The 24196-nt window shown below is 43.6% G+C and overlaps 2 protein-coding genes across 3 annotated transcripts; both read left to right on the top strand.

The window, feature by feature from the left end:
• The first annotated feature begins 867 nt into the window (after window positions 1–867).
• On the top strand, window positions 868–1789 carry LOC123442385 (germin-like protein 8-11). Its single transcript, XM_045118405.1, has 2 exons — window positions 868–1022; window positions 1154–1789. The coding sequence occupies exons 1-2, from the start codon at window positions 905–907 to the stop codon at window positions 1714–1716; spliced, it is 681 nt and encodes a 226-aa protein (XP_044974340.1). The 5' UTR covers window positions 868–904; the 3' UTR covers window positions 1717–1789.
• Window positions 1790–3122: 1333 nt separating this feature from the next.
• On the top strand, window positions 3123–7197 carry LOC123442383 (tetratricopeptide repeat domain-containing protein PYG7, chloroplastic). 2 transcript variants are annotated; one of them, XM_045118401.1, is made up of 5 exons: window positions 3123–3556; window positions 4559–4612; window positions 4708–4997; window positions 6337–6483; window positions 6670–7197. In XM_045118401.1, exons 1-5 carry the CDS (start codon window positions 3358–3360, stop codon window positions 6952–6954), a joined length of 975 nt encoding a protein of 324 aa, XP_044974336.1. In that variant the 5' UTR covers window positions 3123–3357; the 3' UTR covers window positions 6955–7197. The 2 variants fall into 2 exon arrangements, with proteins under 2 accessions (XP_044974336.1, XP_044974337.1); XM_045118402.1 differs by having other exon boundaries at window positions 3207–3552; window positions 4567–4612.
• The last annotated feature ends 16999 nt before the right edge of the window (window positions 7198–24196 follow it).

Genomic DNA, 24196 nt, shown 5'->3' with positions numbered 1-24196 from the left:
ATTAAAATCCAAGCACGACACAGCTGCACTAGATTGACTTGGCCTCTTTTTCTATGTCTAAATTGGCTGGCCGGCCGGTTCTTCGATCATGTCTTGAGAGCTAATTAATTAACTCTCCATAGCAACAAATCAACCATGAGGCGACCAGGTAATAAGGCTACCTCAATTAGCTAGCTTCATCCGACGTCATGCATGACAGTGATCCATTAAGATTTAAGTCACGGTGCTCGTATTTATTTTTGGATTTATTTTATGATTTTAGGCAGTACGCATTCAGTGAAAGAAAACGTTCCCGTCAACGACGAGGTCTCTTTTTCTATGTTGACTTCGAAAATTTCAAAATGATATGCCGGCTCAATTTTTTGAATGTGCTCATGGGATAGAATATGTGTATGCACGTGCCACACCCCCGGCCGCCCGACGCAGAGTTCAAGCAGTGTAGCACTATACCTAATGTATGCTCTACAGTATACAAAGGAAACTCGCCTCACGCCCCAGGCAGCGGCACGGGCTGCCTGGGCGTGGATCTGTCACTGTGCACGTGTATATAAACGTTTGCATTTGAATTATATTAAAAAAAATTATCCCGTCAGACCAAGTCCAAGTCTTGTTAGTTTTCTTAGCTAGTAGTACACCATACAAAGAAACTTCCTAACCCATAAAAACAAAGGAAACACTTTCCTAAAGTTGATCGATTCAGGCTACATTAAACAAATTAAACTTCCTAACCCGCATTCTACACCTGCTCGATTAAACAAATCAATGACACACATACGACTTGGTTTACCGTTTCACAAAATCACCAACTCTTTCTGCTGCTATAAATACACAGCCTTCCCAAAGCCAACCCACACAACACAACGAAGCAACACAACACACTTGCTATCAGCAAAAACAAACTCAAATGGCCACCTCTTCCTATTTCCTTCTCTTCACCCTTCTTGCATTGGCCTCATGGCAGACAATAGCTTCTGATCCGAGCCCCCTGCAAGACTTTTGTGTCGCAGACAATAGCTCCCATGGTATGTCTTCTCAACACTGGGTGAACATCAAGTACGACCTCTCATAGTTCTTGGATTATATTTAGCATACCATCCGATCATAAATTATTGATATATTTTACTGACAAAAATATATATGTCCTCTCACGCAGTTCTAGTTAATGGATTTGTCTGCAAAGATCCAAAGGATGTCAAGGCCGAAGACTTTTTCTTGGCTGCCAAACTCGACATGCCGAGAGACACCAGGTCGAACAAAGTTGGGTCCAATGTCACTTTGATCAATGCAATGCGGATCCCTGGCCTAAACACATTGGGCATCTCCCTGGCGCGCATCGACTATGCACCTTTAGGCGAGAACCCACCACACACTCACCCGCGTGCCACGGAGATCCTCACCGTGCTTGAAGGGACCCTTTATGTCGGCTTCGTCACATCCAACCCGGACAACAAGTTCTTGTCGAAGGTGCTTAACAAGGGTGATGTGTTTGTATTCCCAGAAGGTCTCATCCACTTCCAGTTCAACCCCAACCCCTACAAACCGGCAGTGGCAATTGCTGCACTTAGCAGCCAGAACCCTGGGGCTATCACCATTGCTAACGCTGTGTTCGGGTCTAAACCGGCAATCTCGGATGATGTTCTCGCCAAGGCCTTCCAGGTGGACAAGAAGACTGTGGACTGGCTTCAAGCTCAGTTCTGGGCAGACAACCAGAACTAATGAAGTAGTGCATGGACAAACATTGCAAATGGCATCGTCTTGGCTCATATACAATGTACTCCATCCATCTCAAAATAAGTGACTCAACTTTGTACTAACTCTAGTGCAAATTTATACTAAGCTTGAGTCACTTATTTTGGGACGGAGTTACTATTTGTTTGTTCTATTGTAATAACTTGTAAAACGTTTATCCTTCACGACTGACATACTCAATTGAAGAAAATGATGTTCTAGTATTACACGACACTAGTGTAATCCACTTGTAAAGATCTAGCAGTCGTGGGCTTTACCTAGTGCCCTCCACTAGTAATCCAAACTAACAACACTAACGACACACACTACCAATGATGGGCATCAAATATTTTCCTTATTTTCTAATATTTCATGAAAATTCTGAATATATTTTTTAATTTCTAAACAAATTTGTAAAACCCACAAACAAGTTTTGGAAAAGCTGCGACCAAAATTTTAAAAAGGAAAGAATGTATGAATTTGCGAACAAAATTTAAAAGAATAGGAACATTTATTTAACTCCGAACATTTTCTACAAACACAAACAAGTTTAAAAGATGGAACAATTTTAAAATCTATGATTGTTTTTGAAAAATAGGAACATTTTTGTAATTACGGACATTTTCTACAAACACGTACAAGTTTAAAAGATGGAACAATTTTTAAATCTGTAATGTTTTTCGAAAAATAGAACATTTATTTAATTACGAACATTGTTTTTACAAGCACGAACAAGGTTAAAAGATGGAACAATTTTGAAATCTGTCAACATATTTCAAAATATGTTTTTCGAATTTGTGAACCAATTTTAATAAAATAGATAATTTTCTGAAAAACTTGAGAATTTTTTGAAAAAGGGACATTTTTTCCTTGTGTGAACAAGTTTTGAAACTATGAAAAAGATTAGAAAAAAGCTAGCATTATTGGAAATATGCGAACATTTTTGAAAATGCGAGCAAAATTTGAAAACAAGAAAATCTATTGGACTTATGAACATTTTTGCATTTGAGAACACTTTTTCATATGTGAGAAATGTTTTTGAAAAATCGACAACATTTTTGAATCTGTGAACAGAGATTCATAACAGGAACATTTTCTGAATTTATCGAAAGATTGCAATTCTGTAAACAAAAAAGGGAAACAATAGAAACAAGAAGAAAAAGGAGTTGGGAAAGAAATGGAGGAAATGAAATAAGTATAAACAAAAAAAATGGACAAGGAAAAGGAAAAAAATAAACTGAAAAAACGGAAAAGAAATAAAAATTAAAATAAAACCAAACAAACTGAAAAGAAAAAAAAAATCTGTGGAAACCTGTTCGGGAACCTTCCGGAAGGTCTGCGAAACCGGCCAGGAACCTTGTGTGCGTTATCTCGTAGTTGGGCCGGCCCATCTCGCTCGCGGCTAGGACATTCATTCCAACCCAACCCAACCCAACCCAGCACCCACCCACCCAGCCGAACCTTATCTTCTCCCCCATCCTTCTCCTCCGGCCACCGCACTCCCGGAGCTGAGCTCCTGCCGCCGCCGCTCACGCTGCAACGCCGGCCGTCGGTGCCCAGAAGAATCTTGCCGCGGTCTTGTCCTCTCCTACGCAGAAGCGGGCCACCACGGACGTGCGTGCCGTAGCCATGGCCGCCGCCTGCCGTTTCGCCGCGCCGCTGGGCCTCGCCCCGCTGCCTCGCGGCCGCGCCGTCGCCAAGGGCGTCACTTTCTCGATAGGCTCCGCCAAGGCCGTGCCACGGGGCGTCGCGGTGAAGGCGGCAAGCGGGACGTCCGGCGGCGAGGAGGCGCCGGAGACCGTCGGCCCCCTCTGCTGCACTGGCGTAGGTACTTGGTGCCTGCTAATCCCGTTACCAAACCCGACACCGAACCGGTGCTTGAGACAGTTTGTAGTTTCTTCCTACTGACGGAATCGTTCTCTCTTCTCGTCAAAAAACTGAAGATTTATAATTTACACATCACCTACTCCCCCTGTTTCAAAATAAGTGTCGCAAATCAACGACACTTATTTTGGGACGGAGGGAGTAAGGTCGCAAAATTCTTGTTTTAGATTTGTCTAGATACGGAGTATGTGCGAGGAAACTTATCCCACTGTCTTTAAATTATCATGTTGTGGCGTTCTGCTCTTTCTGAAGAATATTAGGAACTTATGTGCTTGCATTTTAGAATAATTGTTTCTCTTCTTTAAAGTTCCTAGCTTGTTACTGTTACCTTTGTTGACTGCGCCTCTTAGGATTTCGAATTCGGGAACTGTAACCCCTATGCAAGCAACGAGATTTTGAGCTTATTATTTTGTTTTCGTGCCACCTAAGGGCATGTACAATGCATAGCCTCAAGGTGATGCCCCGTATGCCATGTAGGATCAGATGTAGAAAAAGTAGGTTCGGATAAGGAAGCGGGATCCTTTGCAGAAGGTGAGTGCTTGAAGAGAAAATGTGTGGTCCGGTGTAAAAAGCTGAAAAGTTAGAGTGAAAAGTAGAGATGCATGTGCGCATCCTTATGGTAGCTTACATCGGAGAGAAAAAGTTAATATAGATGCCTCAAGCTACTTGTTGTCATGAAGCATCTGTATCCATATGCCACCATTGTACATGCCCTAACAAAGTCATAGTTTTCATACTATTAATGAAGTACTGAAGCCCTAAGGTGTAGTGTGTCTGCCACTTAAACATGAATAAACTAGACTCAACTGTGCCCTCGAGCTTACTGTTTGTTGAATCTTGTTGTGATCCCTTTTATTCTTGCACATTTTTTGGTTACAGATATAATTAATGACCTTGTTTCAGTTGCAAAACCAATCTCATTCGGACTTGTTTCCTTATTTCTAAGGAAGGCAGATTATCAAGAGAGCAGAGGAGGTTTTTCTTTCAACACAAGTAAAAGGTAAAAGCTTTAGATCTCGAATGTTTGTTGTTTTTGGACTGTTGTTTTTACTGATTTATGTGTATATGATGTATGATGTGCCATCTTCACACCAGAAAGTTCCGGTGCCCACTCGGACAAGGATCTAAAGAGACATATGAACTTGCTGCAGCAACTTGGTTTACTTCCTTTTGGTGTTACGACATGGTTGAGTTTTGCACAGTCAGCACAGTCTAGTGAAGGAGTAAAGTTAAATATGGTTTACGAGGTCGGGGAGCTGTTCGAGCTGGGAATTCAGCTTTCGTATCTCCTCATACTACTTGGCCTGCTTGGAACTGGTACATTTTTTGTGATCCGTCAGGTTCTTGTCCGCAGAGAGCTTGATCTTTCCGCGAAAGACTTGCAGGTATGCATCCTGCTAACATTTCTACATGCATTCATACTACGATGGGTCTTTATTATATTGCAAAAGCTACATGAACATAGTTCCCCTGATATCTGGGGAGCGGGTGGGCCCACAATTGACCAGCGATCTTAGTTTCTTGCTGGGATATGCTTGTCATGGATAAAGGTGTAGAGGGATGAGGATCAGACGGGAGGAGAGAAGAGAGATAGCAGGTAGCTAATCTTAGTTGGTGCTGGCATCACTTCTAGTTTTGCTACCGCTCAGGCCTCAGCTAGGTCGGTACTATTCATTGCTGATGGATAGATACACTAGGGTGAGGGAAGGAAGTAACACAGGTTGCAATCTGGATAAGTATTAACATTGCTATTTAACTTTAAAAATAAGTATCTTATGTTCTCAATTTGTCATTGAGCAATATTACTCCCCCCCCCTCCTGCCTTCAACACACTTAGCCAATCCACACCCCACTGAAGACTCTGTTCTTCAAACCGGTCAACATGAGTTCCTGATAGCAAGAGCATTAAACTTCAGTGTCAGTTTAATGTAGATAACAAACGACGGCAACACCGACTGTGATGTAACAACACATTTAACTAATGTCTTATTATGTTAAACATTTGACTACGTTTTCATTAGTTTGCTAAATTTGTTTTGTTTCATATAGTTTTGTTAGGCAAGTGAAGTATCTAGGTGAATGACTAAACATACTTTTCAAAAATAATATATTTTTTGTTCTGAAAGTATCTGAGAAAAGGATAAATTCCCTTCATTTAAAAAAAAAAGTTAGTCTCAGTTTCTCCTTGAATTACCAGATTTGATGATGACCTGGCTGACATCCGACCTCTCTCTACCTAAGGAATTTCCTAGCATGAGAGCCATGTCCAGTATTTGTTGTCGGGATCTTATATTATGCAATATGACTACTTTTGACGGTTTCATCAAGCTGATGTCATTTTCTGTGACCGTTGGGTTTGTATTACTTTTATGTGCCACATGATTGGATTAATTTTGTTACTTCCATGGAACATATGGGCATTAACCTAGTCTTCTAAAAATGTGGTCGTGGAGTCTAGACATACCTTTCTTGTGGTCAATCCTAGCAATTTATTGTTTCGGAACTGACAAAGTAGTTGGTTAGCTTCTGCCTTGTTGTGCAAATCCTCATATCTTGGTAGCACAAGTCCATTCCTTGTACTGACCAGTTAATTTGTCTTCATTTAATTTCTTTACTGATATTGCCCGCTTCATAACGAACATTCTATCCACATGACGTGTCTTGTATGTTGTCGATGAATGTGATGTGCTGACGTCAACCAGACTTAATTTATCTTAATTACAGGAACAAGTGAGAAGTGGTGAGGGAAGCGCTACTGAACTTTTTGAGCTTGGAGCGGTCATGCTCCGGCGAAAGTTTTACCCTGCAGCTATCAAATATCTACAGCAAGCAATCCAAAAATGGGATAGAGATGAGCAAGATCTCGCACAGGTTAGATATGCACAGCCACTAGCCATTTGCTTCATGCATTCTAAAATCCGTCCGCAGCTAATTTATCTTTTATCAATGCAATGATATCACGCATTGATACTGCTAGCACGCATAATATGCGCTGTTCTTGGAAACACCCCATTTCGTGTCTCTTTCTCTCTGAAACAGTTTTACCTTGATGGCCAGGTGTACAATGCCCTGGGGGTTAGCTACAAGCGAGAGAACAAACTGGACAAGGCAATCAAGCAATTCGAGAAGGCTGTGGAGCTCCAACCGGGCTATGTGACGGCATGGAACAACCTAGGCGACGCGTATGAGCAGCAGAAGGACCTCGCGTCAGCGCTCAGGGCGTTCGAAGAGGTGTTACTATTTGATCCAAACAACAAGGTGGCAAGGCCACGCCGAGATGACCTCAAGTCGCGCGTGGGCATGTACAAGGGGGTGCCAGTGAGGAGTACTGAAAAGCGATAGCCGCCGGATTCTTGCATCAGTTTTGAACAGTAGCATCTGTAAACATGATGAGAAGTTGTATGTAGCATATTGGTGGTTGTAGAATGTTTGAATGTTAGAGCAAAATGTAGAATTTGCTTTCGAGGTCGGCGCCAAGTCAGTAACAGTAATTCTCATGATACTCTTGCGTTTGCTAGTATTCGCTGGGCACATTTGCAGCATCGAATATTTACAACATGATAACAAATCAATTATTTCTACCAATAGTGTAGCAGTTTGTACACTAGCAACGGTGATCAAGTTTGGCCTAATTTTAGAGTCCATTCTCCACCCTATTCATATATTTTTTTAAATTGTACGCTCAAGACGAGTCCGGTTTTGAAGTAACGAAGCCATCAATCTATCAGGAGTTACAAGATACATTGATGCTGACACCCAACTTACAACACAACACACACATGACGGGCACCAAAAAAGAAACCCGGGAGAAGAAGCGCAACTTGCAGCTGGTGTCGCCCTTGATGCTCGAACACCAAAGTAGGAGACCGAAACAACGTCTAAGGAGCAACCAAAGGCTATGAGAGCAAGCACGCTGGTGATAGCATCAGGAGTAGAGATGACCACCTTCCTTCTCCCTTGCCAAAGAGTGGAACATTTTCCCTCGTCCCGGCTCGAGGACACCGCACTTCTGTTTACGCAAGCAGCATAAATCATAGATTATCACATCACACATGGTCAGAGTACAACTGAATAAGGAAACTACGAGGGAACTAGGAGAGGGGACTCTAAGAGAGGATTGTATGAAAGAGCCTCGAACTAGGAGAGTTTCCTATCGATGATGGCCTGGGGCTTTCCCTTGCCTTCAAGGTTGCCCTTCTGTGGCGGCTTCTCGCCCTTGACCTCCTTCCTGTGCTGGGTGGCCTTCTCCTCCGAGGGCGCCATGGATGCTTCTGCTGCTTGCCCGGGGGGCTCCGCCTTGGGTGGCGCCGTGGGTGATACAATTTCAAAACGCGTGTGTGGAGATGGGGTGACTTGTATTTTCTCTCAAAAAGGCTTCTCCAGGCACCACATGTATCCTTTAAACCGTCTCCCTGCCAACTGCATGAACTTATGTTTCTTTCTCTAGAATCTCTAATACTCCCTCCGTTTCTTTTTACTCCGCGTATACAATTTGATCAAAGTCAAGCAACATAAAGTTTGATCAAATTTATATCAAAAAATATGAATATCTACTATATTAAAATTATATAGTATGAAAATACATCTCGTGGTGCATCTGATAATATTGATTTCATGTTGTGAATATTGATCATTTTTAATATAAAATTAGTCAAACTTTACAAAGCTTGACTTTGAACAAACCTTATATCCAGACTAAAAAAAACAACGAAGGGAGTATCTATAGCAAAGACTTGATTGGCGATCGAGTCCAAAGAAGAAGAAATACCTTGCTCGCAAGTCACAAGCTTGTAATTTTTTTCTTGAAAAAGAGAATAGCTCCCGACCTCTGTATGGATTGATCCACACAGCTATATATTATTATTTTTTCAACAATGTCAATCAAAATCAAGCATTAATGCCAATCAAATCGGCTTACAAAACAATAAAGAAAAACCCGTAGCCATCAACCTCACCTCAGAATCTCCTTGATCCTACACAAAAATTCTATGAATGTGACAGAAAAACAAAACAAAATACTACTCATAGACAAAGCATTTGAAAAAGAACCGGCGCACTTGCACCGATGCTGACGAGTTCAACCATAGGCCAAACATGGGATTGAACATAGAATTTTGATCCCCAAATGGAGGTTTTGAACCAACCCCTTTAACAAGGACAGGACAAACCCGCGTCCACAATTCCTGATATAACCGAAGACACAAGATCGTGGGTTTCCACCCAGACTAAATACATACTTGCCGTCGAAATCATCACCGCGAGCAGCCCCTCTACCGGCTATCAAACAATGAACCGGTAGGTGGATATGGACTTGGGCAAGGAAGCACAACAATGGTCCCACTCCGAACTCGAAGGCCATTTACATCGGGGTTGTGTTGATGAACTTTGTGCTTGTCAACTTTCTATAATTATACGTGTGCTTGTGTGCTCGAGAACTTGTGAACTTATGAACTTGTGCTTGTCACTTTGTGATGTATGTTGAGGAATTATGGTTTGGATATGATGTTTCAGTGTTTGTGATAAATGGGATATAATTGTTATATATGCTTGATTGCAAGACTAATTGCAAAACAATTTAATAAAAAACTATTGATCAAAGCTTTATCTGGTTTTACACTCAGTAAACGTATCTATGCTGAGTGCCAAAATTGCCAATGATGCCACGTGGCTCAACCTGGTAACTCATCGAAGCTTTTGTTGAGTGCCTTACAGAGATGCTCGACGAAGGATGCCACATGGCACGCTCCGGGAGTTTGCCAGCTGGATGATAGGCCAAGTGTCGGTACTTGGCAAGGAGTATGCATCTTTGTCGACAACGGCACTCGGTGAACTGGAGGGACACTTGTCAGCCTCCTATGCATCAACCTTTGCCGAGCATCATTACTCAGCAAAGAGTTTCTTTCATTATCAAGTGTCGGCACTCGTCACACTGCAGGGACACATGGCCCCCTCCCGTGCATCGTCCTTCATCGAGTGTTCCCCAGGGGCGCTCGACAAACGTTGGTGCCACGTGGCTTTGTTGTTTCTAGTTCGTATGCAAAGAGTTTCTTTCTTTATCATGTGTCGGCACTCGACACACTGCATGGCCACATGGCCCCCTCTCGTGCACCCTCCTTCGTCGAGTGTTCCCCAGCGGCGCTCGTCAAATGCTGGTGCCACGTGGCTTTACCGTTTCTAGTTGCCGTCTATCAAGACACCTTATTTTCCCGGGTACCTTGTTTTCACACTCGACAAAGGGTTTGCAGAGTGCTCGACAGAAGAAATTTGGTAAATTCCGCTTCACCCGAAGGGAGTATGCCGAGCACGCTTGGCCTAGTGTAAACTAAGCAGTTTTCAGTAGTGTTTATAGTAAACAAGTACATGTGTGATATAATACATTGGTGGTTCCACTTCCATCTGCCTCACATAAGTAACGCAGACTTTGCTTACGCTGCTAGAGGTTGCTCTCTCCAGCACGTACAACTAGTCATTGTCATGTCACAAATTTTCCAAACCTGGTGTGTATTTTCCAAGGGATACCTGGACTTTGCTAGTCCTGACAGGGACGTTGCTGGACAAAATTCTACTAAGTTGGCTCCACCACCACCTCTCACAAGCAAGAAATTTCCAATAATAGGAGTCACCCACAAAAAATGGTATTTTAAATTAATGTTTGATATTGGTCATGAGAATAAATTACCATCTCTTGGAGATCTACTTCAATGATTTTACCATTTACTGTGGACTCTTTTTAAACATTCAACATAAGACAATAATGTAAAGCTTGCGGGTGGTTTTATAGAGAGCACCCACAAAACCTTCCAAATTAACAAAATAGTAATACGTTTTCTGCAGAGTTTAGTGAAGATATTGAGACTGTATCATCTGTCGAGTAGTAGAGTGTTGGTAAGCTCACTTTCCGTAGTAAAACATGTTTACGGTTTTCTACGATCATTTAAAATATATATTACCAACATGAAGACTATCAAACTGATATATATTTCGATATTTTCACAATATACAATTACTTTTGTTCGAAATAATATATTTAAAAATATTAATGGTCATGCGTCATGCCTTTCTCTTATACTACCTCTGTCACAGTTTATAAGGCACGCACGTGTACCTAAGTCGTCAATTTGACTTATAAAAAATCTATTTTTTAATATAAAAATTATATCATTAGAAAATAGAACATCTAAAGTTTTTAAAGATATATTTTTTGTAATATATGCCATTAAGTTGGTCAAATCAACGATCTAGATACATATGCCGGACTTATATACTGAGATGGAGGGAGTACTAAAAATATTATATTGTGGTATTTTATTACTAACAACAATATATTTACGAACAAGACGGAGTAATGCAATTTTTTGTGTATGAAGTGTCGGTTATAACAATATAACTCTGATCAATTGTGGTGGTTTTGTGCAATTGACTCTGATCAATGATCATTTCGAACCCAAAAAAAACTGTCTGATTAGGGCCTCCTTGGAAAGGTCGATCACACACCGCCTTGTTGTTGAATATCCACAAATTATTATTTACGTACATGATATAATAATAGATTTATTCATAACTCCTTGAATAAATATGATACAGGATCCTCTCAATGATTATATATGTGTCTAGACTTATCAGTGCGTACAGTGTGATTTTATCAACCAGTGTTCGGCACGTAATTAAGAATAAGAGCACACGGTCGCCAGTGGTATTTCATGCCCAAGGGGCGTTTGCAATACTAGCTTGCTGCAGGGTCTTGTGTTTGGCGTCTCCGGGGGCGTCAGAACTTGGCCCAATCGGCACCATACTCATCGGCGGCGGGGGTGAGAACCTTGGCTTATGGTGTCCGTCCGAAGCAACTACAGTGAAAATATACGATGAATGCATGTATGAATTAGCCGGGTCGTGTATATATGTGTAGCTACATTCATGCATGTAGGTTTAAGTTACCTTGGACCGCCGCCGCGGAGAACGCCAAGGAACAATACACGAGGAGAGCCACCATGAGAGCAACACTGCGTGCGTGGGAGGAGGAGGAAGAAGAGGAAGAAGAAGAGCGCTCCATGATCGATCCCGTTCCGGGTTCTCGACGGTTTCTGCGTTAATTTATGGGGAATGGTAGGGGTACATCGGAAACTATACCTTGGGTCTCTACCTGCCGACGTGCTCCAAATCCTTGAATGTTCAAAGTCTGTCTCCCAGTCAACACCGGCGGATACACGATGCATGCACGTGCGGTGGTGACAGTCCCGGGTGTGAACACTGTCTTCATGCATGTTGTACTCTCTTCATATATATGTAAAAATCTTCTCTTGTATGTATATTCGATGTTTTCTGATTTATAATAAAATAACGGCTAGGTACATCAACTCAGAAGGCAAGAACATCCTCTTTACAACAACAAATAAACTTGTCCTTCAATAAGGTCATATATATGGTGTCCTTAGAAAAATATGGCCATATAGGGATGTCTAATTCTACACTTTCATTGCAGAAACGATGCTGATGTTTTTCGGTTATACTTCCTCTGTTCCTAAATATAAGTCTCTGTGCATGTTTCATTAGAATACTACATACGGATGTATATAGACATATTTTAGAGTGTAGGTTCATTCATTTTGCTCCATGTAAAATCTCTAAAAAGACTTATACTTCCTCCGTCCTAAAATAAGTGTCTCAACCTTAATACAACTTTATACTAGCTCTAATACAAAGTTGAGACGCTTATTTTATGACGGAGGGGGTATTCAAGAACGGAGAGAGTATACTAAAAGAGGAGGGGGGGGGGGGGTAATTGTCCGTGTCCCCCTTGTACGTTTTCTTGCTTCCCTTGTCCATTTTCGGTTTTCGTTCTGCCGATTCTGAGTAAACATCATCTATAGTCCTCATTCTTGCTGGCCATGTTTATAACTATCCTCAAACTCATAAAATGCTCCAATACGGTCACAATACTTGCTAATACAATCAGATAGGGTCCTCATCTCGATTCGCAAAAAAAACGATAGGGTCCTCATCTCGGTTCCTCTATGTATTTTGGTGATGTGGCACCATATCCATCCCAGCCAAGTAAGAAGAAAACCTGGGCTAATATATAAATAACAAATTTGCCATTTTAATTTGCACATCACTTCATAAATTCATGTACCAAAATGTAATGTTTGTGGCATGCTAGAAGTTAAATGCTGTTGCTCGTGCAACAAGACTCAGGAAGACAAGGCAGCTACTAGGGTGATGCCGTAGGTGATTTGGGGCGACATAAGAAGGCTTTGCCAGGCAATTGCCAGGCCGGGGCGACATAAGTGATATTTAGCTTTCGCGATCTGACAAACACAAACACAATGCTAAACAACAGGCCATGATTAAAGAGCATATATAACCGACAGTTCCTATTCGATGTCGCGCCAAAACACATAGGGGGACATCATCTAGGCCATCACATTTACACGAGTATCTCTCATTACGTTTGGTTTTCTGAAATATTTTTGGTTTCTTCTTTCTTTCTTTTTCATCTACCTGTTAGTTGGGTTTTTTTTTTGTGATTCATTTTTTACTCTTACCTTTTTCTCCTATTATATTCTTATTTATTATGGTTTATGTTTTCCTCTAGTTTTTTCTCTTTCAGGTTTTCTTTTTCTTTCATTTTACTTTATTGAATAGTTTTTCTATATAATAAAATGTTCCTGATATAGAACATTTTATTATACATGGTTGACATTTTTAATGAACATTTTGAAAATACATATTGATTTTTTAAACACAATCTGAAATTTTAAGATATATGATGATTATTTAAAATATTTTTTATTTATAGTATTTTTTAAAGAAAGTCTGTAAAACAAAATCTGCCGATGGGTTTTCCAGTGAAACAAAATCGGATCGGAAACCAGAAGAAGACTGGAAAACCGGTCGGAAAAGAAAAGAAAAGGTAATGAGATCTGCTGAACGGAGCGTATAACATTTGGCATAAAGTGGGTCGACCAATTACAGTTGCCACTCAAAAAAAAAAAAAAAAACAGGGCGAAAACCCCAACTAGAGTTAGGCATCTCCAACGAAGATCGCTATTTCTCTCCCACGAGTGTCTCATTTTAAGTCTGGACTGTGTCCACGGACAAGATATCGATGACCGTCATCAATGCTGACCGCATACATTTTAACAACAAAATAAACTAACCAGACGAAATTCATGCAAACACGACGAATTTTGAAATAAACCGAAAGGGATTCATGCAAACACGGCGGATTTCACATAAACATGACGGAGTTTATTACATTTCGGACACACTTAATCAAAATTGAACTAAAAGTAAACTCGTCCAGCTCCAGAGGTTTAATTCTTAATCTAAATGGTCGCTGACGTCCGTTCCCCTCCGCACTAGCATGAGCCTTGAAAACTGAAGCTCTCACACTTGCCTTCGCCTTCTCCAGCTCATTCCTAGCAACCCTCGCCGCCGCACCTCGAGCCGCTAACCGGTTGACAAATATCAACCCGCCAAGCTTGGTGTTAGGTGGAGGGCAAGAGCGGTGGCATTCGTGGGAACCTTACGGAGGTGACATACCATGAACTACTCTTCCTCGCCATCGGTGGCACCCGCGGACGTGCCAATTTCGTGGTCGTGTTGCGGGCGGCGGGTTGGACAGTGCTAGCGCTACCCTCTTTGTCGTCACTCTTACCCCACACCTCATTAGCCGCCTTGTCAAAATCCTTGTATGCAGACTCCAGCACCGCCTGACGCTGATGATACCGCCAGCGGTCGAGATGAATCCAACGGGTGGAGCTGTAGGATTCAAGCAGCATTGTCGGCTCCGGCATATCCTTGTCCGGCGCGATCGCCATGCCGGCATCGAGCTTCTCTTCCTCCCGCCGGTGATCCTCGAGAGAATGGAGGTTGTAGGACGTGTCGTCCTGCGCATCCCGAAACTGCTCCTCTCGTTCGTCCCGCACCATGTCCATGTAATGGGCACACGCTTCGCCGATGGTCATGTGACAATGCACCAGCAAGTTTGGGGATGCCTTTATTATCATAGCTAAGTGACTGATCTTAGTAGTATTGATATGTTCGGGGCCTCTTATATGCCGCTCTTTGCGGCAATTAGTCGGGTAATCACATCTAGGGCATTCTACTTGGCCTGACCCATTGTGGTGCACAACGGAGTGAAGGGGTAAAAAAAGGGAAGAAACTCGTTGGAATTCGAATGTGCAAGGGTGCGCTGATGTCTGCCAAGAATAGCCTGTTTTACCGAGGTACTTTTGTGGTAGATTTGTAGCCAAAAACTTAAAGAACTATGAGAATATCATGAGCAATTTTTAAACTTGCAAAGAACTTTTGAAATTATCTGAAATAGTAAACAAATTTTGAAATATCGCTCTTTTTCTAAAACATAAAATAAATTTAAATCACGAACAAATTTTTGAACTTCCAAACAACTTTTGAAATTATCTGAAATTGTGAACAAAGTTGAAAATTTGTCTCCTTTTCCGAAAATGTTGACTTTTTATTTTGTCAACAAAATTTAAATACGGGATATTTGAGTAGCAGAACTTTTAGAAAATTCCAAACAAAGTGGAATTGCAAACATTTTTGAATATGTGAAAAATATTTGAATAGCAGAACATTTCTTTGAAACTTCAAACTTTTTTGCAAAATGCAAACAAATTTGGAAAAACAGAATTTTCAAACAGTACGAATGTTTTTTGTACCGGATATTTTCAAAATTTAAATACATTTTTTGAATTCAGGTACAATATTTTAAAACTAGAATTAAGGACCGAAATTATTTTTGAAAGCACGAACATTTTTAGAATATTAAGAACGAATTTGGAAATAGAGAACAATTTTAAAAATGTTGAACAATTTCGGAATGTGAACATATTTTTGGATTTTTATTGAAGACGAGATCGTTTCTTGAAATTCTACCATTATTTGAAGGACATGGCTGACAATTTCTTGATTTTTATTTGAATAGCAGCAGCGCCCGCTCGTAGTAGCAGACGCACCTCAGGACAACCAACCACGTGCATTTATTAGCGTTTAATTTTTTTCAAAAAGTGATAAGTTTTGAACCGGGCGTCAGAATAACGATCCGTTTTGACGGCTGTGTTTCTTATGACGAGCTCTTTAAAATTAGATCCCATATGGATAGGTTTTGATAAACTTTTTTTTGGGCGACTTTGTGTACTAGATGAGGCAACTTTAGTTCTATAGGCAAACAACTCATCTCCCCCCTTAGTATGACTATCTATAAGAATTCTTCTAAGTTGGTTACGACGATTAACAGTTTACTAGATTCACCTTTAAAAGTTGTAATGTTTCAGAAAAAGAAAATGGCGGCGCTGCAATCCAGATTCTCACCTGCACCGCCCCGCCATCGACTTCATAGTTGCAGCATCCACTTTGCTCGGCCCTAGGAGGGGCGGCGGTCCCGCGGTCACCAGTGGCGGGCGAAGGTCCTCTTCGTCGTGACCCGATAGGAGCAGCGGCGGGTGCTGTAGATGGAGGGGAAGGAGGAGCAAGGGAGTCGTGGTGGATGCGCCCGACAGACAGCGAAGCGCTTACTATCCGTCGGCGGTATAGCGGGTGTGTTCGGCGGCGGCACGGTTGCTAGCGCAGTAGCGCCTCGTCTTAATGTAGCAAAGATGTGAGAGAGAGGATTTTATTTCGGGGAACAACATGACATGTTCGTTCTTTCAGGAAGGAGAGACGTGTGAGCGCATAGGAACGTGTCGTGCCCACGAGGAGGCGGACGGAAATTGTGTGATCCGTCGGATGATCATCATCGTTTCTCTTTTTTAATGCACTAAATTTTAAAAAAATCATGGATGTTTTTTATTCACTGAAGATTTGTTTCGAAATTTGCTAATATTTTTTTAAAATCACAAACATTTTCTGAATCTGCAATGATTTATGAATTATTAAACAATTTATTTTAGAATTATGATTTCTAATTTTTAATTCCAAGATTATTTAATATATAAAAAATGACTGAAAATAAAAATTGAAATTAAAAAGAAATTTAAAAGAAGGTCGCCCGTGCATGGGCCGGACCAAACGGGTTGCTGTGTCGTCTCCTAGGTGCAGAGCGCAGTATAGGAGCTTCGTATTGGGCCCGCCCTGTCCGAGATTCCTTTTTGTGAAGCGTTTCGATGGCATTGGTCGTTAATATTTTGTAATTTTAAGGGCAATTTTGATGATGGATGATCAGAAACAATCCATGCTTCATATTATTTTATATTATTATTACTAGCAAAAGGGCCCGTGCGTTGCAACGGGAGAAAAAAATATCACACGCTTTTAATCTTTTTATAATCGTTTTGATTTATTAAAATAATAAGCTAACTAACTAATGTAGTCAGTCATATCCTATTTTGTTGAGAAATCAACCCGTCCATTGTTAATTCCACCATGATGAGAAATTGAGCGGGAAAAGCAAAGCAAAACAAAGAGGCTACGTGAATTGATCAATGGACTGTTATCTTATTTCACCCATGGGGTAGAGAAAGTGGGATCAGATCACAAACTGAAGGTGGTGTTCCATTCTCTGTCTCTACAACAATACAATCTTACATTCAATACATTCATTCATCAGCAAACAAATCCTCACAAAACAAAATTTCTTGCCGGTGCTTGGCACACGGTCGGAGGAATGGGGAGGGGATCTCACCAGATGACGAGTTCCTGCCGGAGGAGGGGATACGATGAGGGGATCAAGGGTTAGGTGCATCTATCTGGCCATAAGGAGTTGCCGTTGACGCGCCATAACCTCAAAGTTCCCCGTGTGAGCCATGGAGGCCCGCCTCCACCAGCAAGTACTTCACTCCACCGCGCCTTATCCGCACCGTCGCCGTTCTGCATCGAGCAGACGCATCATCCCAGTCACTGTAGCTGTCGCGTTGATTTGATCCAGAAGTTCTGCTCGAGCGCCGAAACGGGGGCAGCAAGCGGGCAGAGGTACGGCCGCGGAGGCGGGTGGATTGAGATCGACAACAGTGGTGGTTGAGGTCGGCCGTGGCGGTGAGTGGTGTGGCAGCGGCCTGGGCACATGCCAGGATGGACCAGGGTCGACGCGATGCGCTCGAGCGCCGCAACAGGGGCAGTGAGCGGGGAGAGGTACGGCCGCGGAGGCGGGTGGGTTGAGATCGGCAGCGGTGGCGCTTGAGGTCGGCCACGGCGGCGAGTGGTGTGGCGGCGGCCTGGGCACAAGCGAGGGTGGCCCAGGGTCGACGGGAGGAGGCGATGTGTACGGGTATAATTTTTGCAGCGAATCGATTTTCCTTTTACGTTGCAGATAAATGATGAAGCGCTGGTTGAATAACAAAAATTATAGGATTTGTTTTATAAAAATGCCGCGGTGGGTTTTTCGACGGAAGCAATAGCCTCTTTATTATTACTAGTAAAAGGGCCCGTGCGTTGCAACGGGAGAAAAAATACCACACGTTTTTAATCTTTTTATAATCATTTTGATATATTAAAATAATAAGCTAACTAACTAATGTAGTCAGTCCTATCCTATTCTATTGAGAAATCAACCCGTCCATTGTTAATTCCACCATGATGAGAAATTGAGCGGGACAAGCAAAGCAAAACAAAGAGGCTACATGAATTGATGAATGGACTGTTATCTTATTTCACTCATGGGGTAGAGAATGTGGGATCAGATGACAAACTGAAGGTGGTGTTCCATTCTCTGTCTCTACAACAATACAATCTTACATTCAATACATTCATTCATCAGCAAACAAATCCCCACAAAACAAAATTTCTTGCCGGTGCTTGGCACACGGTTGGAGGCATGGGGAGGGGATCTCACCAGATGATGAGTCCCTGCCGGAGGAGGGGATACGATGAGGGGAGCAAGGGTTAGGCGCCTCTATCTAGCCATAAGGAGTCGCCGTTGCCGCGCCATAACCCCGGAGTTCCCCATGTGAGCCATGGAGGCCCGCCTCCACCTGAGAGTACTTCGCTCCGCCGCGCCTTATCCGCGCGCCGCCGCCGTTCTGCATCGAGCATATGCATCATCCCCAGTCACTATAGCTGTCACGTTGATTTGATTCAGAAGTTGTGCTCGAGCGCCGAAACGGGGGCAGCAAGCGGGCAGAGGTACGACCGCAGAGGCGGGTGGGTTGAGATCGACAACAGTGGTGGTTGGGGTCGGCCGCGGCGGCGAGTGGTGTGGCAGCGGCCTGAGCACATGCCAGGGTGGACCAGGGTCGACGCGATGCGCTCGAGCGCCGCAACGGGGGCAGTGAGCGGGGAGAGGTACGCCCGCAGAGGCGGGTGGGTTGAGATCGGCAGCGGTGGCGGTTGAGGTCGGCCGCGGCGACGAGTGGTGTGGCGGCGGCCTGGGCACAGGCCAGGGTGGCCCAGGGTCGACGGGAGGAGGCGATGCGTACGAGTATAACTTTTGCAGCGTATCGTTTTTTCTTTTTGCTTTCCAGATAAATGAAGAAGCGCGTGTTGAATAAAAAAATTTACATGGGCTTTTTTATAAAAATATCGTGGTGAGTTTTCCGACGGAAACAATAACCTCTTTATTATTATTATTATTATTATTATTATTATTATTATTATTATTAGGTGTATATGTATATATATATATATATATATATAAGGTATAGATATAGATTATTATTATTATTATTATTATTATAATATTTAGAATTTGTTTTTGTTTTTTTGACTAATAAAGGGCTAAACGTGTCATAGTTACTCTGTCGTAGTTACGTTACCTTGTAATACCCTGTTTGCTAAAATAATTCAGACAACATATATACCCAATATTTAAGTTTCACCGTCAAATATGAATATGGTACATTAGATACATTAGATGAATCTTCACAACTGTTTCACATAGACGGAGAGAGCCCTAGAAGATATATACGAGTGGCACTCGCACACCGCTAACACGGTGTAATAGTAGCTTGCTTGTAATGATAAACCTGCTTTTGAGACTCCTGCATGCGGTTCGTAATACTCCCTTTATTTCAAAATACTTGCCGTGGTACCATGACAAGTATTTTTGTTGTGTTCCCACGACAAGTATTTTAGAACGGATAAAGAGTACTAATACTAATTGGAGTGCTCCATAAAAAAGAACATTAGGAGTGCTGATGATGCGTATTTCATACATAAACCAAAGGCGGCGTTCAGTTGGGAAGAGGCTGCTGCAGGGTCTTGCGGTCGACGCAGCATCTCTGATAAGTAGCGGGATCCCTGTTCGCCCCGCAGCATGGAGGAGGCCTCTCTCCCTGTTGTTTTCCCTCCGTTTGACCTGCATGCGCATCCTAGTAGATTAGCATGCATGCGCTAGAGTATAGCCAGATCTTGCATATAGCCTACATTGCTACCTCGAGACAGGACAATTTACCGTGGATGGCAGCTGTGCATGGAAGGGAGCAGCATATGAACATGATAGCCAGGACGGCCACGGTTGTTGCCATGGAGGATGAAGAGGAAGATCGCTCCATTCTCCACGATCTTCTCAACACAGTGTGTAAAGGTGTACACAAGACTTGTCCGGGCGGCCGGTTTGCATTGCCTTACCAATAACCTCAATAGTAGTTCACATATATACACAGAGAACGTGATAAGTTCAGCACTTGCTCCTGCAGTGCGTTTGGGTAGTCCACGATACTCTATAAATAAATGGCGCAGAAAGACCCTCCAATAGTTTTCATCAAGAGAGAAGAGCGCACTGTGTCCATAGAATATTGAGTGGCCTCACTTTCTTCCACATACGTACTACGACTATCTGTCGGCTCAATTAACTTTCTTAGTTAACCTATATTCAATGGACTTAACCGGTTAACCTCCATATCGAGCTTATCAATACATATATACTATACGGTTCACTCTCTGCGCTACTATATATCATAGGTAAACAATACAGATTACGGATCCAATTTGGCTCCGGGGAGCACATGCTCCTGCCCACGAAAAATAATGTTTGAAATGTCAAAAAAGAAATTATGTATTCATAGTCACGTCAAAATGCTACCCGCAATGTTTTAGGCAAAAAGTGAAAAAGGTTAAGTATTTTGACCTGTGCAAAAAACAAAAACAAATTAAACATCAAATGTTATCACAAATTTGTTATTTTCATCGACGAAACACTACTACTCTGTTTCACCTTAAAATTATCAAGCATGCTTGCGACACTAACACGAACATTCATAAAAAAAATCAGATTTACGTTTTGAGTTATTGTTCATCCGGGAGCAAATGTGCTCCCGGCAGACAAAACGCCGTGGAGCTATTTGAAAAGGCCATGGAGCTCCAACCGGGCCATGTGACGTCATGAAACAACCTGGGCGCCACATATGAGCAGTAGAAGGACCTCGCAACGGCTCTCAAGGCGTTGGAGGAGGTATTGCTGTTTGGTCCAAACATCAAGGTGGCAAGGCTGCGCCGAGATGACCTCAAGTCACGCGTGGTCATGTGCAAGGGGGTGCCGGTGAAGACTACTGAAAAGAGATAGCCGACACGGATGTACGAAATCGTGCATCAGTTTTGAAAAGTAGCTACGACATCTTAACAAATAACATCAAAGTAGCATTTGTAAACATGATGAGAAGTTGTATGTAACATATTGGCATGATCCATCCGAGCTGGCCGTTGTAGAATGTTTGAATGTTAGAGCAAAATGTAGAACTTGCTGTCGAGGTCGGCGCCAAGTCAGTAACGGTTATTCTCATGATACTCTTGCGTTTGCTCTTATTCATCTGGGCACATTTGATGCATCAAATACGACATCTTAACAAATAAATTATTTTTATCGAAGCAGTTTGTACACTACGAACAGTGATCTACTTCGACCTAGGGACAAAGGGGATGCGCAGAGGCTAATTTATTTCTCTAGATATGTATTCTGGCAATGTTGAACAATTTTGCCTAATACAACAGAAAAGAAATCTTGTACAATTAGTTATGATATGCCATTTAAATATGTATAAATACAAGATAAAAGCCAACCATTTGGTTATACAATGATTGTTCTTTCCACATGTATCTTAAATTCCATACGACAATAGTTTGTAGCGAAACATTTCATCTCATGTTTCGGAGTAGTTTGATTATCACTTCGTCTACTATTTTTTTGAACGTGTCATCACTTCGTCTACTTGACCCATAGTATGTGGAATCATTGGCCATATTAACTGTAGCTAGACACGATCCGTATGAGGAGAGCCACCACTGCCAAGGAAAAGGAAGAGCTTCCCAATGTTATGTTGCCGTTCTCTTGATCGTTTCGTGCGCGTACCCCCTCGCATCGCCTCCCCTCGGGCGACGCTAGGGGCCCCCGAAACCCTAGCCTCCAGAGCTTCTCCCTCCTGTCCCGGCTGCCGCTGCAGCCGGCAAGGGCCGCGGTGGCGGCGGGCCCTGCGCCTTAGAGCCAGGGCGGGAGGTGCCGCGGAGCCCCAGCGAGGCGGTGGCGGCGGGCCCTGCGCCTTAGAGCCAGGGCGGGAGGTGCCGCGGAGCCCCAGCGAGGCGGTGGCGGCGGGCCCTGCGCCTTAGAGCCAGGGCGGGAGGTGCCGCGGAGCCCCAGCGAGGCGGTGGCGGCGGGCGCTGCGCCTTAGAGCCAAGGCGGGAGGTGCCGCGGAGCCCCAGCGAGGCGGAGGGGCTGTCGTGCGCGGGGAAGACGGGGGCGGCGGTCAGGGCGGCGGACCTGATGTGCGGCGGCGTTCGTGGCCCCATGACCGGCCGTGGTCAGGTTGGATGGCGGCGGAGGCGCTCCATCCGGCGAGGGCAGCGGCTGCGCGCAAGGGCGGTCCTCAAGGGTTGCGGATCTGGCGTTTCCTACTCAGATCTGTCACGGCTTGGACTTCTTCGGTCGGTGGCGCGAGGAGGATCGGTGTGGGGCGGCTGGAGGCCCCTGCCGGCATGCCGACGGCGGTCTTCGTCTACATGACGTTCCTCATTCGGTTCCATCCAGCCACGAGATCGGGGGGTCGCGACTTCCGATGAAAACCGCGCCGACCTCGGTCATGGTGGACGATGGCGGCGTCTAGGACGTTGTTACCAGCCCATGGCATCGTTGTTGCAGGTCGTGGCACCACACTCGTGATGCTCCGAGGGAAACCTTAGATCTGGATCTACCGGTCGAACGATGATGGCATCTTCGATGTCGTTTCCCTCCTGAGGGCATCGTTTTGGAGTACGTGCTGGGTGGACGGGACAAGAGGAGGAGCGGTGTTTGGTCTACCGTGAGCCATACGGTGTAGCCCGGCGGCATGGCGCTGCGGTGGTTCGTCGACAGGCATGTGTAGGCGGATACGTGCAGGATGGTGGCGCTGTCTGGCTCCGTGGTGGCGTCGACGGCAGACCTCGCAAGGATGGTGCGTTTGTTCTAGCTCTGGAGAGGGTACGGTGGTAGATGGTGGAGGCGGCCTCTGCGTCGGACCAGTTTGGGATCCAGTCTCAGTGGTGGCTGGGCTGGAGAATCAGACTATAGATGTTAGGGTTTGATGCGATATCCATTTGGTATTTAGCCCGGATATTCAGCACACCTTCATCAAGAAATAGGAGTAGCAACATGTGTTGTGTAGATGGTGGCTTCAGGCTAACTGATGTATTACTTTGTATGATCTCTGTGAATAATTAATAAAATGGATGTATGCATCGTCTAGATGCAAAGGCCGAGGGTATATCCTCCTTTTCTAAAAAAAATGTTGCGGTTCTCTTTGGTTTTGATTATTAGTTGTTTTGTTACTAATGGTGGTGGTGGCGGGGGCGGCGGTTAGGTGCATACAGATTCTCTTGTTTTGACACTACCAAAATGGTCAAAGTCGTCCCCGCCAACAGGGTTTTGGAAACTCTCGGTGCGCTTGCATGCATGTGTGAACTTGGGATGCCGCGCCTCCGCAGTTTGCATGCCACGTGGACTTACATGTGTTACACGAACATAATTTGGCCGGGAAGAACAGCAATTTAATGTTGGGATTATTTCACCCCCTACAAAATTCATCACTGAAAGAACCCCTAAATGCCAAGCTAGCATTTTCTCCCAAAAGTTAGCAGAAACTCTGAAAAATACTTGGCCTGATAAAACCCACAATATGCATTGCAGGTTGACTTACCTGTTACACGGACATATTTTGGCCACATACACAGAATGGCTTGTCCAAACCGGATTCTCAAACCGCCTGCAACCATCCAGATTGTTCGATCTAGACATGTTTAGTCATTCGATGTAGAGCTATATCGATCCGTCAAACGGTTCAAACATATTTTTTTTTGGTAAATGTGAGACAAACTACGTCGGGTTAGGGGTGGGCAGCAGCCACGTAGAATTCAGACACCCCTTGCCTATACAAAACCCCTTCGGTACCCCGCATCTTCATGCTCTCATTTTTTTTCTTCTTTCTTGCCTTCGCCGCTGCTCTACCATCCCAGCCACAACGCAACACCCCTGTGGAACTCGACGAGTCCGTTACCTCCAACGGTATACCCGGGCTACACACCATTCTCCTCCTCCGCCGTTTCACAACTCACCTCCGACCGCCGCGCATGTCCCATCTGCTCCTACGATTCCCACCATACCCGATAACTGTTCAGTGAATTGTCCGGGCTAAAAAAATTGCCTTTCTTCTTTGAAACAATGGTT

The sequence above is a fragment of the Hordeum vulgare genome, chromosome 3H (assembly GCF_904849725.1).
Source record: "Hordeum vulgare subsp. vulgare chromosome 3H, MorexV3_pseudomolecules_assembly, whole genome shotgun sequence".
In the NCBI taxonomy this organism is placed as follows: Eukaryota; Viridiplantae; Streptophyta; class Magnoliopsida; order Poales; family Poaceae; genus Hordeum; species Hordeum vulgare.
Note: the sequence above shows the minus strand (reverse complement) of the source record. Positions and strands in the feature narration are given on the sequence as shown.

Excerpts from the sequence above, each read along its gene's own strand:
- LOC123442383 (XM_045118401.1), top strand. The coding sequence starts at position 3,358 with ATGGCCGCCGCCTGCCGTTTCGCCGCGCCGCTGGGCCTCGCCCCGCTG. Across the intron at positions 3,557-4,558 it reads CCTCTGCTGCACTGGCGTAG|GAAGGCAGATTATCAAGAGA; the intron begins GTACTTGGTGCC and ends CTTATTTCTAAG. Across the intron at positions 4,613-4,707 it reads TCTTTCAACACAAGTAAAAG|AAAGTTCCGGTGCCCACTCG; the intron begins GTAAAAGCTTTA and ends TCTTCACACCAG.
- LOC123442385 (XM_045118405.1), top strand. The coding sequence starts at position 905 with ATGGCCACCTCTTCCTATTTCCTTCTCTTCACCCTTCTTGCATTGGCC. Across the intron at positions 1,023-1,153 it reads CGCAGACAATAGCTCCCATG|TTCTAGTTAATGGATTTGTC; the intron begins GTATGTCTTCTC and ends CCTCTCACGCAG.